Source organism: Kryptolebias marmoratus, linkage group LG6 (assembly GCF_001649575.2).
Source record: "Kryptolebias marmoratus isolate JLee-2015 linkage group LG6, ASM164957v2, whole genome shotgun sequence".
NCBI classification, from domain to species: Eukaryota; Metazoa; Chordata; class Actinopteri; order Cyprinodontiformes; family Rivulidae; genus Kryptolebias; species Kryptolebias marmoratus.
The window spans coordinates 6,696,055-6,713,172 of record NC_051435.1 but is presented as its reverse complement, the minus strand read 5'-3'; the positions used below and the strand labels follow the sequence as shown (position 1 = coordinate 6,713,172).

Below are 17,118 nucleotides of genomic sequence, written 5' to 3'. Positions count from 1 at the left end.
TTATTCTCCTAAAATTTGCCTTTAAGCCTCTTGTTTTCTCCATGAATATTCTTATGTGCCATTCGTTGCCTCAATGTCTAAACATGTCAAAATAACTTTGCATACTGATAAGAATTTCTACACTGATGTGGGCTCATTTATGTCCTCATAGACATACCAACAGCTTATGGTGGATAAAGAGCTTTTCTATAATGTTAAATGGTAATGCATGCTGTGATCATCTTACTGCTACCTTTAACTCTAAGTGCATTATACTTTGTAGAGAAAATGAATATTGTGAAATCACCAATATGTCATAACAGTGGATTTTTCTCAAACTATAAAGGCTACATACAAGATTAGAAAGCAGGCAGTGACTGAACATGCAGAACACAAGGACAATGTGTTTCCATTAAGATAAATTACTTAAAACTAAAAAAAATGCATGGAAAAAAATTCTCATAAGTAACTTTGGATAAAACTTTCTAACATATTGCTGCCATTTAAAGTTTTTACGTGTGCACTTGCTGCATCTCATTACTCTCTTTACCGTTAAGGTCTTTGTTTCCAGTCCTGTAAAGGAGGTTAACATATAAAAAAAAAATCTATGGTCTATATATAGGTTTTTTTTGTTATGCTCACTTTGCATAAATCATGCACATCTGAAATAATTACCTGGGTGGGAGCCATGGTGAACCATGGCAATGAATTCCCACGCAGCTTAAAATCAGTTCGAAACAATTATGTTAAATGCAGTTTTTATTCAAGTGCAGCAGCCTCCGGATTGCTGCTTAGTTAGGTGCATTTAGAAATGTATGATTATAAAATACACGTTTGTTCTCCCACAGCTATTTTTCAAGTTTTTAACTCTCTGAACTAACTTACTAGCTTCCTTCTCTTCACTTGCCTCATGCTACTGTATGCAAGTTCAGTTCAAAAACTGTTTTTCTCTACTAGTATTTTATCTTATAATTAAAAAAATACATAAATAAATAGTTTAAATATAGTAAAATACCATACCATGAAAAACTCTTTATACCCACACAGCCAACATTTGGAAGAAGGTGCTCTGTCAGATCTAACCACAATTAAACTTTTTTGCTTAACTGCAAAATGCTTTGTTCTCATCACCTTGAACACACCAACCCCATTGTAAAACATAGTGGTGGCAGCATCGTGCTGTGGGAATGCTGCTTGATAAGGAAATGAATGAACCTAATATGGGGCAAGCCTAAAAGAAAACCTGCTGATTCTGCAGAAGACTTGAGACTGGGGCAGAAGTTCACCTTCCAGCAGGACAGAAGCGCTAAACGCCAGAGTTACTATAGAATGGCTTAGATAAAAGCATATTTTTGTGTTAGAATGGGGCAGGCAAAGTCCATTTTTATGCTGTTGTATTGCACTTAATGTAAAGTGCATTCACACTTTCATTTGTTGTAAAACCCTATTTCTGTAAACAGTACTCTCTGGCTCTTCACTACTTCAAGACTTCAGCGGTACACATGCCAGTTATTTTGATGGGTGTAGATATGCAATGCTTTAACTTTATGAGCATAAGCTTTGCAAACTCCTCATGGGAGTATTTCTCATCTATCTCATGAGCCGTTACCAAGGCTTTCTCTATCTGCACTTACTCCCTCTCTTAATACTCATGGTGTTTGCTTGGAGGTAATAAAAAAACAAAAAAAAAAAAAACAAATTGATAACAAATACACCCTAGGGTTGTATATTCTTAAACCAAACATTATGATGGAGCGACAAATTCACCCAAGTTAATAAGTGTGAGTGTATATCTGAATATCATAGTTTTCACCTGCTGCTGGCATTATTTTGACATTTGAGTGGCATTCCTGTTTCAAAAATATCTGTTTCTTTGTTGCTCTCTGCAACAAATGGAAAAATCGGTGGAAAACCAGCCTAAAAAGTAAATAAATAGAATTCATAAATGTGTGTTTTATTTTGTGTGTTATCAAATTTATTTTCTGAAACTGTTGGAATTAATCATACAGTATACCAGACATTACCAAGTAATTTATTTGATGGTTTAAAAGAAAGCCTTTTCTGATGAAAAAAAAAAACTCTCCACTGACACCATGAGAGTACTAAAATGGTAATATCTTCGCACAGAGAAAATGTATGAAATTGATACTTTCTTTTCGGAAAGTCTGAGATTGTAAAGCAGAAAAAGATCTTCCACATCTATCACTACACTGCTCTGAGAGATAAAGACTATTATCAGTTTCTAATGTCAAGTATAACAGATGTATACAGCATATATTTCCCTTTTTCTAAACAGAATGAGAACTACATATTTGCTTACTTTTTAAGATTTGTTCATCTATTGCAGTTTTATTTACATTCATTTAACTGTATATTTTCCAGATCTGCTTTTTGCATGTCTTTCTTATCAATTCTGGCTCAAAAGACCTGATTTTATACTGGTGTTATGCTTCTAATATACAGTACACCTTCCATGTTATTCAGAGATTTTATGCTATCCACGAGATATGTTTTGTCTGGTCAAGAAAAGATACAAAATGTGTAACACATCTCATCTTCACTCAGTTTGAAGTCATAAATCTGAGGTCTCTATTTCAGATTTCTTATTATGTTTTCTGCAGGAGATGTTGTGCCCAACACCCGCTGTGCAGATGACCCTCCACCCACAGAGGAGACCTGTGAGGTGGCCTGTTCTGCAGACTGTGTGGTTGGCTCCTGGTCCTCTTGGTCGACCTGCTCTCACAGCTGTGCAACAAAAACCTCAGAGGGCAAGCAGAGCCGCACTCGCACAGTTCTGGCCATCCCAGGGAAAGGTAATCCAAAATTCCCTTTGATTACTTTGACATATTTCTGGCTCGATGTATATGAACTGTTTCTTCGGCGAATATTTGACACTTGGATCATGTTTATTTTGATTTACTTTGAAAGTTTAAAAGAAAAAAATGTTGTGAGGGTTTTTTGTTTTTTTTGTTTTTTTTTTTTGTTTTTTTTTTAGAAAAAGCTGCCATCATCGTAACTTTGCTTTACAATCATGGCACAAAAGTATCGAAGTACTAATCATTAACCAATTACTAATCAGTTATGTGTTCCTCATTATTAAGAGATTAAGTACAAACTTTATGAGATGATAGACAGGAAGAAACCACAATCTGGTTGTGTTTTTTATGATTGTAATAAAAAAAGATTCAAATAAATTATTTGCCAAAAGTCTACACTCAAGACTGAAATATGTTTTGTTGCTGTTTCTGGGAATCTAAATGAAGAAATGTAGAACCAACTGAAAACTAGACTCAGCAAATAGTAAATAAAAACTGACTGAAAAAGAGGTTTTATCAGAGGAGATTTCCCCAACACTGCAGTCTTTTGGCTGCTTCTCTAGATTTAAGAGTCTTATATAGACATTTTTCATCTCGGAAAACAGTTGAGGTTCGAGCTGACCATCCATTATCAGGAACTTTTCCTCGGGCAAGTATTTCTCGACACACACAGCGTGTTGTGTTTTCAAGTCAGACAGCCTTGGCAGTCGACTGCTGCCCATTAATCCCTGTAACTAAACACGTATCAGCAATAACAGCTGATGAAAGAATCTTGCAGCTTAAGCCAGGTTGCTGGCTATCTGCTTGCTGGCAGAGGAGCTTGGAGTGTCTGTTTGTGTGAGGGCTGCATTTGTGTTTATTATGTCTGCATGTTGGTATCTTTGTAACACACTGAAAAGCCAGGGATTGGAAAGCAGATCAGAAATGCAGGTATTTCTTTGGTTGTGGTTCAATGACAAAGTCTTTCATGCTCTGCTCTAAAGGGAAGCCAAGATACACTAGATACACTCTTCAGGTATGCCTTTTAACACACCAAGTGAACTGTTGATCATTTTACCTCAGCCTTTATAACCACCATTGAACAGTACTTGTGCACTGGTTCCAGTAATCCAGTAATGCATGTTATTATAGCTCTATCTCAAGATCCAATTTTCAGAAAACTGAATGGGTTGTATAGTTGTACAAACACAAAAATGGTAAAAAAAATAAGCACATACACAAGATTTTTCAGGCTATGCTTTTGAGAACCTAATAAAAACAATGAATATGGCCCTCACTGAGTCTTCAGTAAACAATATTTGATGAAAAAGTAGACCTGACTAATTACAGTTATTATTTGTTAAGCGCAAATTAAGTTTAAATCCAGAAGTAGTGATGTAAATCTAAATACACCTTTTGACTCACAAACTCCTTATGACGGAGTGAATTTGAAGTAATAAGTGAGAGTGTGAGTGTTTGTCTGTCTTGTTTGACTCTGTGTGGCCCTGTGACTTGTCCATGGCGTACCCTGAGTTTCTCCCAATGACTGCAGGAAATAGGCACCAGCTTCTCATGACCTTGAACAGAAACGAGGAAATCAAAGAAAAAATGGATGGATGGACATTTTACAAATGCACAGCTCTGTTAATATCTCATCACAGCATGCAAAGAAGTCTAGACTTTCATTTGGCCATTGGACTACCTTGGTTTTAGAAAATTAAGTGGTGTGCTTTAAATCTTTGTTGTTACATGACCCAAATATTCCCAAGCTTTACTCACAAAATAGATGGCCTAAATCAACAGAAAAGTTCATTGTTGACTCAAAAAGCTTCCAACCTTTGGTGGCTTTATGTTTTATTTGCATTTATAATAGGGCTGTTTTTACTTTTTGTTTTCATGTCTTTTATTTAGTTTATTCCTTCATGTTATGTGACTGCTGTTGTGTCTAATTTATTGTTCTGTAAAGCACTTTTATCTTATAGTTGTTTAAAGGGCTTTATAAATAATGGTGGTATGTTATAGTAACAAAGCTGCAACATTACCCTTCCAACACTGCTTGATAGTAGGTTTGGCATGTTTGTATTGATATGCTGTGTTTAGTTGTCACCAAAGCTGGTGATGTGCATTATGACCAAACATCTTCCCAATGGACATGTTTGGCCTAATTGTTTCAAAAACCTTGTTTGTTTTTTTTAGATGCTTTTTTGCAAATCTTACTGAAAACCTAAATGTTGTAACTTGACAGCCAGTTCAAACAAATCATACTTGTACTTTACTGCTGTCGTTTGACATTTAGTGTACTAACCAATGCCTGTGGACTTTGACATGCAGCTCTTATGTTTATTTATATATTTTTTGCAATTTCTATGAGCCTTGTTCATTTTGACCTTGGGGCGAGTTTGCTGGAAGTCCAGGAAAAACTAGAAACTACCTTGAACTTTTTTTTTTTTTTCTACTTCACTTGTTTGCAGATTGAGAGCTGTTTGAGTCACATGTATGTCATATATAATAAATAAAATATGACAGCTAAGGCAGAGCGAGCAGAATCAGGAAAAAAATTGTAATGCTGTGGCTTTAGGCAGTACATCACTGTACACATTTTATTTTCAAGATGCCATGTAGTGTAATGTTTTTTTTTATTTTTTATTTTACTGGATCCTTTCTCCTTTTTCTTTATGTGTTCACATCCAGAGGGGAAAGCTTGTCCAGCAGCCCCAGCCCTGGAGGAGTGGCGAGTCTGCAATGACCATCCTTGCATGGTATTTTACTGGGAGGCCTCAGCATGGGGCACCTGTCTAGTGAATACCTCGACTGATCTTAATGGAACAAGCTTGTGGAATGAGACTTCTGCCTGTGCTGTTGGTGTCCAGAGCCGTAAAGTCAACTGTATGAAGATGAATGCTGGTCCTGTGATAAGTAAAAGGTACACTGATGGCTTAAAAGCAATTTTCATTTTGCTAGGCAGTTTGAATGAATTACCCATTGTTTTGCAGTTCAGTATTAGTTTTTTCTTTATTTGCTTTATTGGTTTATACAGATTTTTGTTTCTTACAAACAGTTGCGTGTCTTCATTTTCCTCTGGGCAGATATCTACAAATCCTCACAGGTGTACATATTAGTTTACTCTTTGCTTGATCCATTTTTGCTAGTGATCAAATTAAGCAAATGAGTGCTTTCTACTTAGTGTTCACACTTCAGATGTAATTAAAGACAATAGGAATGATTTTACCAAGACAAAAATGGAACTATCATTTAAAAACAAAATGTTTTCTTCCTCTCTCTCTTTTCTACAGCACTGTTTTGATTACTTTTGGGTACAAGGAAATGAGTCATATGATAAATTAAGGGAAAATGAGTGGGGAGTTAAAGATGTGATCATGTTCAAAACACAAGCTCCATTTTTCAGAAAATGTCTTATTTAGAAAGTGAGTATTGTTCTGGTATTTAAAGATGACTCAGAGGACTCGATACACAGTGAAATCATATCCCCAGAGTTTTGTGAGCTGACATCTTCTTTTATACATTCATTCTGTGCTTTGCATTATTATTATTTTATTTTATTTTTTTTTATGCTTTTTTTTGTGTATGTGGGGTGTGTGCGTGTGAGTGTGTGTGCGTGTGTGCATGTGTGGACCAGAAATTCATCTTGCTTCTGCTCCCCCATTATCCTTCTCTTTCAGCAATATAATATCAAACACTGCTAAGGGCTTTTGTGCTGTCACTTTAATGATGTTAAAGCCTACACCAGAAAGACAGATTTATAAATAATTCACAAAGTTTGCCCTTCTTTAGCTCAACATATTATTGACAGGGCCATAAAATGGATTATGGAGAGGCTTTTTTCTCATGCTCGTCCTGTCTCCCGCCACAAAAGCTTTAATGAAAGCTGTCATTTCTGCTCCACCAACAGATTTTGCCTGTACAGTGTGCTGTGAATTTAATCACTTTGCTCCTATTCATATTGCAGCAAAGTATTCATTTAATGGCAACAGCACCTAGAGCTTAGACCTGTATGTTGCCATTTGCTGGAGATGATTTTGACAGTCAGTAAAAAGTTAGTTGGTGTGTTTATACAGAAAAAAATAATCCTTTGTTCTGCCTATCAAAACTGTGCCTTAATTTTTTGTGATTTTCTGATACATATTAGCCCATATTTAGCATAACCTATCAAAATTCACACTATGCTTTAAGATTTTAAACACTGAAATATTATTGCACATTTTTGTACTAAAAAAAAGAAGTCAAAGACAATGAAAATTCAACATGTATGTATTCTTTTTCTATTTAATGCTTGATTGCACTAATAATAATAATAGTAATAATATGTTTCTGAATTGTCCCCATGTGAAGAGCAGCAACCTCCAAACACAACTGATGTGTCACTTCAGTTAGCAAACATCTAAGCATTTCATGGTGGGCAATAATCTCTGCAGAGAGCCCTGGCTCAACAAAAATCTTAGTGTTTTTAATAATTTATTTATATGTTTATTTTTGTCTTCATATCAGTCCAGAGCCTGTAGGCAAACACTAGATTGATTTTCAGCTATGATTTTTGGAATATGTATCAACACATTTGTATAACATTTTACACTTTCATTTTTAGCACATACTATATGAATATTACCTTTTCCGGTGTAAATGACCATATGAACACACAACAAAGTTAACAGACAAAAAAACAGACATTTTAATTCAATGTTATTATGTATAAATACAATTTTAAATATTGAACATCTTTATGTATGACCATGAATATTCAGTTATATTTTATTGCATCCCTATAAATATTGACAAGTGTGTAGGAGACTGAATTCTCCCAGTGTTGTCATTGCTGAACACCATGATCTTGACTGCAAGTCTAACGTCCTCATTTTGGGCAAATCCCACAATATTCCCCCAGCTGCTTTGTTGCACTGCCATGCCCTCTGGCATACATCAGTGCAAAAAAAAAAAAAAGGAGAGAGAAGAGAGGGGATAAAGCTCGGGAAGGAAAGGTTTTATATATCCTGCCTTCTCATGCTTTGGCGTACTTTGATCTCGTTCCTGTCCGTGCTGGCTTTTTGCAGTTGGTGGGATGTGGCATCATGCTGGGCCTCTAGTGAGACCTGGATCTGGTTGTCGGGAAAGAAAAAGTGACTCTGTCTGAAATGAAATTTGGAAGTCTATGCATGCACGTCTGTGTGTTGAGGAGGAGGAGTTTGCCTGCTGGTTGATAAAGACATCAAAGCTTGTGAATTATTTGATTTTACATACTGTAGCTGAATAAATCCCCATCACTTTAGAGCTCTAACAACACAAAAAATACAACACAGCCAAAGGGTTGATACTGAAATATCACCCAAGATACATATCAGCCTGAAAATAGCAGAATTATGTTATATTTTACAACTAGAAAATTGTCAATAAAAACATATTTTGGCATCTTGTGGCGGTGTATAAATGATGCAGCTGAGCAGTTTGTATGTTGTCACTTTTCATTGGCTTTCTTTCCTAAAACGCTGTCTCAGTCTTCCTTCCCAGCAACAAAATGCTAAATTTATTTCTTCTATTTATAGTTGCATAGGTAGCTTGCCTATATATATATATATATATATATATATATATATATATATATATATATATATATATATATATATATATATATATATATATATATATACGTAGAGAGAGAGAGAGAGAGAGATGGCTCTTGGCACAGGTGGAAACAAATCTTTTTTTTTCAGGCCTTTTTTTTGCCAGGAATGGTTGACTGCTTCTGTTAAATGGTGCTTTATTAAGTCACAGGACCAAAGATCTCACAAAAAAAAGAAGATGTGTTAAAAAATTGTTTAATAATTTACTTACATTTTCTGTATCTTGTATCTTGTAAGCATCTTGAAGTCTTGTTTACAAGTGATGGCTGAATGAAACAAGAGATGGAGCCACAGATCGGGGCCTTGTCTGCAGTAATGAGGGTGTTGTTCAGGCCTGACCTGCTGAAGAAAAAGCTGAGCTGAAAGGCAATGCTCTCAATTTGCCAGTCTGTATATATTGCAACCCTCCCCTATGGCCATGAGTTATAGATTATATCCAGAAGAATAAGATTTCAGATACAACCAGGGGGCAGCTCAGAGTAGAGCCGCTGCTCCTCTGCATTAAAATGAGTCAGCTGAGGTGGTTTGGGCATCTCATTAGGATGTCTCCCTCTGGAGGTGTTCTGAGAATGTCCCCTGAAGAGAGTCCCGAGGGCAGACCCAGAACGCTGGAGGTATTTTGCATTCTGTCTGGCCTGGGAGCAGCTTGGGATCCCCCAGGAGAAGCTGAGTAATGTTACTGAGGAGAGATATCTGGATCTTCCTCCTGGACCTGTTGCCTTTGTGACCCGACCATGAATAAGAATTAGTTTAACAGTTGAGGCAATACAATTAGAATGTATTCCTTATGCTTCGATTTGTTGACATCAATATTTGTTGATGATATATGACAGTTATTTTATTTATACAGAATTTATCTGCTTTAAGAGTTTGAAGGACTGATACGATTTCATGACTCAACTCTGATAGTTTCAACTTTTGTTTTTTGTAAAATGTTGATTGATTTTTGAAAGAGCAGTTTACTGATGTTTTGACACACACACAAGTAGCCAATGATTAATTGCTATTCAGGGGTAGCATAGACACATAGACATTATACATATAATCTTTAGATTTAATGCTGTTTTTTTGTTTTAATAGATTTCATGAAGTACACACAATTTAATTTAATTTATACTTGTATGAGTCAGTAAAAAAACATATATTTAGGTTGAGAAAGAGTCTTTTCCAAAGCTTCCATCCTCTAAAAATTTAAATGTGAATAAATGAATACATGAACAAATCAAAAACTAAAAATACATTACAGTTGCATAGTTTTATTACCTTTTATTCAAGGCTATTATGCAGTTTCCTGCCACCATTTGTAAGTGTCACATTTTTTAAACTGATTTGTTCCAAAACATTTTTTCCTTTTTTTGTGTTAAAACAATTGGTCAAAGCAAATAATGTGTTTTACTATGTTGCACAGTTTTAACTCAGAAAAGATTTGAGGTTGGTTTGTCTGGCTGTGAATTTATAAAAAGAAAACTGAGGTCTTCCCCCATACAACTTAATGTGCTTTCCAGTTCTTTTCATTTTAAAATGCACAAGCAAGCAAATATAAATAAACCATCAGTCTTGATTCTGCAACAAAATAATTAATTCCTATAAGCTTCAGTTGTTGGAAACTATTTATTTTCAGTGAAATAAACCCTCAGTTAACTCATGTCATATCTGAAAAAAATACAGGATCAACTGTAATACTTTGCATAATATTTAAAGTAATATTTATATTATAAATGATTTGTTTTATTATTTATATATAAAAACAAACTACTATGAAACAAAAAAGAATTTTGTCCTGCTGAGTAATGAATACTAGTAAGGATTATTTTTATCATGAAGCAAAACCGGTGAACTACAAAATGTGTACATAATCCTTTTTGTCTGAGCATTCAAGCAAGACCACACGTAATCAATCATGTATCCTGTGGGGAAACATGTGAAGGACAGGGCATTTGTTTCTCTACACCACTGCTCTGTACCCTTCTTACCTTTTAGAAGCTGTGTCTTTATCATTCACCGGGGTGCAGGGAGTTTAAAATGACTGTTTGCTTGTTTGTTTAGGTGTGTAGAGTCTTCTCGCCCAGAAAGTGTCCAACCCTGTTTGCTTCCCTGCAAGAAGGACTGCATAGTGACTCCCTTCAGTGAGTGGACACCCTGTCCATCAGCCTGCCTTACAGGTAGCTCCTTATGTAGATTTCTACATAAAGCTTTTTTGGAAACTGCTGTCTAATAACTACTTAATCTCTTGAGAATCAACCAATAATTTAATGATGCTGGTAAGCTTTTTCTGAAGGACTTTCTAGAATGTCAACATCTTTAAATGGTGTTTCATAACTCTATGACAGAAATAAAATTGACCTAATGAAGCTGCCTCATTTAAACATTCAAAAAGTATATTTTTAATTTTAAAAAATACTTGTAATACACATAACTTAAATATGTATATGGCATACAATATTGGACAATTACTAACTTAGTTTAACTGACAGCTGTTTGTTAACTTCTGCAGTTGTTGAAAAATGACAAATATAATTTGTCACATAAACAGGTTCTTGTAAGGTTAATAATTACTTTAAATTGCAAATGATGATGTTAAATGTTCATGACATTAAACTGACAAGTCAAGAGGAAAATGGATATTTAATGATTTTCAATATGTGCACTGTAGTATCTGTGAAATAAAAAAAAAAAGTAATTGTTTTTAGAAGAACTGAGCAGGCATCTCATCTCTGTAAATATGCTGTAGTCCACTGGGCCTGCTGACGATGTAATCACTTTCTTAATTGCAGCATTTTCAATGTTTTGTAATTAGTGTAGTGTAATGAGCCTTGGAGCTTGAGCCAAATGAAGCCATTACAGGGTGGTGTGTCCGAGACCAGACTGCAGCGGAGTGGAGGACATCACAGCCATCAAGGGCACGCTAATCAGAATCAGATCAATTTTGAAGCCTCTTGTTTCTTCGGCTGTGTCTTTGAGATGTCAGCTTGATCTGAAGATATTGAATCTTCATCTGTTTGACATCCAAGACAATTACCAGGCACTTGTTTTCCTATCATTCTATGTTCTCCTCATCGTTTGAATTTCCTGTGCAAATACTGTGATTGTACACAGACTTTTTTTGAGAGTTTGAATTTTGTGTTTAACAGAAAATTCAACCACTGCCACACAGTCCCGATACAGAACCATCGTTCAGATGCCCACGAATGGAGGCCAAGAATGTCCGGACACATTGTACGAAGAAAGGGAGTGTGACTCAGTTGGTGTGTGTCCAGTTTACAGGTAAAAGTATATTTTATTTATTTTGCACCCAGTTATTTCTTATTGGTACATAGGGTAATTTACTAAGTTATTTCAATTATTAAGTACACAACTGTTACTTACTGTTACTCTCCTGCTCTTTGATAGTGTAACTAATATAGGAGATAATCTTGGAAGGGAAAACATTCAAGTTACTTTAATTGTCTCAAGGTATATACTTAATTTAAAAAGAAAAAAAGAACAGTCAAAATAAAATGAAAAATTTAAATAGTAATGAAAATATTGGAGTGAGAATGAGCTTTATAAGTATTTTTGACTAGACAGTCTTTCACCAGGGTAAACTAAAGCTTGCAGCAAACTCAAGTCCTTCAAACTTCAAAGTGAATAAAGATTGAAAGTAGATTTGTCAAGATAAAGGACAGGCAGAACGCAACAGAGGCAGAGAGATGGAGGTTTCTTAATTAATTACTATTTGATTGCTTTGATCCGTGTAATTAATTGTTTGTTGAAAGGTCATGGATTCAAAGTGCAATTAGCTTACTGTAGTTAGGCAACAAATTGGCAAATAAAGACAAACCTTAATAAAAAAAGAAAAAGACATAAGGTGACAACAGCTTGCAGGTTTGAAAACATCAGCATTTTATCTATCTATCTATCTATCTATCTATCTATCTATCTATCTATCTATCTATCTATCTATCTATCTATCTATCTATCTATCTATCTATCTATCTATCTATCTATCTATCTATCTATCTATCTATCTATCTATCTATCTATCTATCTATCTATCTATCTATCTATCTATCTGAAAAGCAATGTCAATGTTAAACTACCAAAGCCAATTCATCATGCAAATGATGCATTAATTAAAAAGGGTAAAATGTTTCATGACATTAGAGAGTGTAAATACCATTTATTTTCTGTTATAATTTACCACCTGCTATTCTAAAAATCAAATAAACAATGAGGAAAGCAATAATTTACAACTGGGTCTCAGTCTCTGTCTTTCTTTTCAAAGTAATTATTCTGTATTATTGCACAATGCATAATCATATAAATACAAATTAGACATTTGGTTACAAGGTTTAAATTACTTGTGTTTGTTTTGGTGTTTGCGCTCAATGTGTCTAGATCTGCCTCCCAACTTCACACAGCCGAAAAAGAAAGCATACTAATCATAAAGTGTGTGATATTCATTTGTGCTCCCAGCAGGACTTGCACCAAACCAGAGGCTCATTCAAATAGCTCAGATTTAATGGCATAAAAATGTTTTTTTTTTCTCTTTTTGTCTCTTACCGACTCCAGTAACATTAGATCTTGTAGCTCAGATCATTACTCATAAGCTAATGAGAGTAATAATAATTTTCTAGCATTTTTTTTATTTTAGTTTTACAAACTGCAGCAATTCATTACCGTCTAAAGTCTTTTACTGTATTTCGATACAGATGGAGGATGCACAAGTGGCACAGCTGTACTCTGGTCCCTGATTCTGTAAGGCGAGGATTATCTGGATCAGGAGAAGCGTGTGGAAATGGTTTAGAAACAAGAGGCAAGTATTAACCCTGACCTATTGTCATTTTTACACTTTCTGTTCTCCAGACAGCTGTTGCCACTTTGTGTCACCTGTTTCAGTCTCTTTTCAAGCGTTTTAACCTCCATCCTCCTTCTGTTCTTGTGTAAAAGATCTAATAACCTTTTTGAAAAAGCGACTTACGTTGGATGGAAACACTGCAGATATAATTTCTCCAGTAAATGTCTGTTTTGTACCCTGTCTTTATAATCATAACCTGGCACATACTTAATTTTATAAACAAATTTTATGAACAAATCTCAGCAACAGTTAAAGATTCATTAATTTATAAAAATCATTTCATGCAGAACACCACACATTACCAATAAAGTAATGCACAAATATAAACAAAATATATTCTAAAACAAAAACTAACTTTTAAAATCAATTTTAAAGTTTTTTTTAATTTTTAAAGCTTTTACCTCCAGTTTAAATGACATACCATTTTGCTAATGTGGCTCAGGAGATTGATTGGGTCATCCACAAATAGGAAGGTTAATGGTTCGATTCTTGGTTCTTTTAGTCTGAATGTCGAAGAGTCTTTTTCAAGTCACTGATCCATGAATTGCCCTCATTTTACCATCTGTGTGAGTTTTGTTGCAAATTTAACTTCCAAAGTTTTTAGGGTAAGAAGTCTCCATAAACTAACTGTTTTCTGTACGTTATGTTGTTTTGCTTATGAGGCTTTTGTTTGGACAGGTAGAAATAAAAAAAATGAATACCTCCAAAATTCACAAATATTTTTCATTTAGTTAGTCTCATCAGAAGATTCCATGAACATACAGTATATATTTGTATGAGCTGCATGCATATTTGACCATTTTATTTTTGTATTGTGCATTTAAATTGATTTCATTCTTATATATATATATATATATATATATATATATGAATAACATGCATCTCTTAGTGAAGCTGCCATTGATCAACATCATTAGAATTGCAGAGTGGATAAGTTTGCACTCTTTTGTAGACAAACAGGAATCTCAATAACTCCTTGAAAGTATGTGTCCTATATGATATACTTACATGACTCAAGTGATGTTCACAGCTGCACTTTGTTTTGCCTTGAGAAGCTTCTAACATTTCTGCTCTCAGCAAGACTCACTCGTTGCAATTATGACTGACATTTTTCAAGTGAATTTCCATTTTCCTTTTCAACAGGGCTACAGGGGAAGGGGTGTTTGGGGGTGTTTCCAGGTTAAGAGCGAGCCTCATTGACCTTTATGGCTTCTTATTTGAACATGATTAGAAAATGACTAAGTTAAATACCTGTGACATTTCAAAAACTGAAGTGTGAGCCAGAGGTTTGTAATTAGTAGAAACACAAAATTTAAATGTAGGCTTTAAAACAACAAGGAACTTTAAGCTTCTTTCACTCAATGGATGGCTGAACCAATTCACTGAAATAAATGTCAAACCAATGCATAATTAGGGCACAATAATTGGGAGCGGTACCATAATAGGGGTACAGAAGGGCATATTTAAAACTGAAGGGCAGAAAGTTGGATATTCTTCCTTATTCCAAAGACTTTTAAAGATTAAGTACTTTATTTTGTTTGCTCAAGATACATATCATTTAGGTAATAATTGTTCTATAGGAAAATGCTGAATATTTATTTTTGGAGTAGCACATTTTCAATGTTCATATTATGCAAGTTCATTCTATTTTCATTATCCCAGTTAGACAGATTTTTTCTGTAGATAACCACATCAAAAGGTCAGATCAAAAGAAATCTAATTTTAAGTTTATACATTCAGTAAGAGAAATTCCATATTTGACAATACAATAAATTTATGTTTATAAGTAACAACAAAAATCAGCATCCAATTTAGCTACCACTAAAACCTAAATGTAGATGTTTTCAGTTTTTGTTGTGTTTACTGTGGAGTTTTTAAATGTCAGTGTAACTTGCTAAAAGTTTTTAAATATCGTTAACACTTCTAAAAGTGGAACATGTTTATTTTGACTTTAACTTTAACTTCTTCTTTTTTGACAAATGCTGAATGAGATCAAATTTTTAACTCAGGATTACTCCACATTGCATTTTTATGCACCCCATCTTTTCCTCTGTCTTGACTGGAGTCCCTGTTGCAGAAATATATCTCAACAGCATGATGCTGCCATCAGCCTTTCTGACTGTAGGGACAGTGGTAATGAGGTGATGCTTAGTGCCTGGTTTCCTCCACACACATATGGCATCGTAGCCAGATACTCAGACCAAGACCTTGTGGCCCTAATGACTCATCTTGGCTAGAAGGCCACATGTATAAAACCATTTATGGTTTCCAGTTTCTTCTATTTTAGAATCATCTAGACTTATGTGCTTTGGGGCATATTCAATGTGGCCAAAATGTTCTTGTATAATTCCCAGATATACGCCTTGACACAATCTTCTTCAGTGGGTAAATGGACAATTTCCTAGTTTGCACTTTGACATACACCATTTACCATGAAACCATATAGGCTGCATACAGCTGTTTGCATTTTGAAGCATCTTAAAAACCACTGAAAGTAGTTGGATGCAATAGAGCCCAATTGTGAATGTTTTATTTTCAAATGCTTTAAAAAATGCTCTCCATGAAGCTCATAAAAGTATTTTATTTTTAATGTGTTACCAAAAAAGTGATGTATCATATTCTAAAAAAATACTTGAGTGTCTGAAATCCTTGAGAATATTGAAAAGATGAATTATAATTGTTAAAACAAAAGTAAAAGCTTGAATTAAGATAACATGCAATTATACAAAACCTTTGTAAAATAGTAGCTAATAAGTAGGAGTGATCAGTAACCAGCGGGATGTTTTATGGTCTTCCTTTTGGTAGAACTAGTGCAGTTGAAAATTATTGTTTGGTAGAAAATGAGACATATTTATAATCTTTAGCTGCAGGAATGATGTGGCTTATTGACTATGATTATTCCAGTCTACATTACTCTTACAAAGTACTTTATGTAGAAGAACATTATACAAGCATTACAACTAGATAAATGAGAGAATTATATCTGATGTTGGGTGAGTGGGTGGGTATGATTATTTAAGAGTTGGTATAAAAAGTTTTTTTTTTTAAAGATCCTCTTTTACTTCAATAACCTTAATTTGGCAAGATTTTAAACCTGGGATGTGAAAACGAAATGCCTCCTTTTATAAAGTTCACAAAGATGCACATTTATTCCGAACTGTATAACCACAGACAATTCCTGACATTGGCGGATATGCGATGTCAAAAATGTTACCATTTGTGAGAAGTGACTTTTTAAAGGCCACACAAATGGCCTCAGGCAGCCTGAAACTAAAATAATTATGTTAAAAAGGATGGCCGAGAGTTCAAAGTCAGAGTGGCTGTGCTAATAAAAGTCACTAGGGATGACAGAATGAGGTTGTCAGTGATGGAGAGAAAAGGTATTAAAACAGAAATAAATGCCAATGAAGTAATGCAATCAGTCCCATAGTGATGTAATTGAACTGTTCTCCAGCTTCTTTTAAAGATAAGTTTTGTTTTTCAAACTATTTGTTGGAAAATTTAGATTCTGCTTCTTTAAAACTTGAACCTTTTCAACCTTTATTTGTGCATTATGATTAAAAGATCCTCTTGTTTTCTTTGTACAGCTATGATTTAGTCTTACATAAATGTACCTTAATAACAGTTCTCATCCTTGAAGTGCCTTGTATGTAAATGTCCACCCCACGCATCCTCAGTAGAAACATGTAGAAACCATACAGTTCCTGGCTGGGGGCAAAATTTAAAAGTCAAATAGAAATCAGTACAGTGAATTAAATGCATGTTTGTAGATTGGTGAATCCTCAAAGACACTGAGGTGTTTGGGTGAAAATTTCCCTCTCGTGGAGTAGCTGTCTTTTTATTTTTTGGGTTTAAAGAAGCTAAGGTCCACTTA

At 34.6% G+C, this 17,118-nt stretch overlaps 1 protein-coding gene across 4 annotated transcripts in view; it reads left to right on the top strand.

Moving 5' to 3' along the window:
- Positions 1–17,118, top strand: part of thsd7ba (thrombospondin, type I, domain containing 7Ba) — a 188,484-nt gene that overhangs the window by 113,473 nt on the left and 57,893 nt on the right. For all 4 annotated transcript variants that reach the window (XM_017420752.3, XM_025006907.2, XM_025006908.2 and 1 more), the window contains 5 exons: positions 2,601–2,792; positions 5,466–5,697; positions 10,454–10,569; positions 11,539–11,671; positions 13,099–13,202. In XM_017420752.3, the coding sequence (XP_017276241.1) occupies positions 2,601–2,792; positions 5,466–5,697; positions 10,454–10,569; positions 11,539–11,671; positions 13,099–13,202 (777 nt within the window). The remainder of the gene's footprint in view (positions 1–2,600; positions 2,793–5,465; positions 5,698–10,453; positions 10,570–11,538; positions 11,672–13,098; positions 13,203–17,118) is intronic.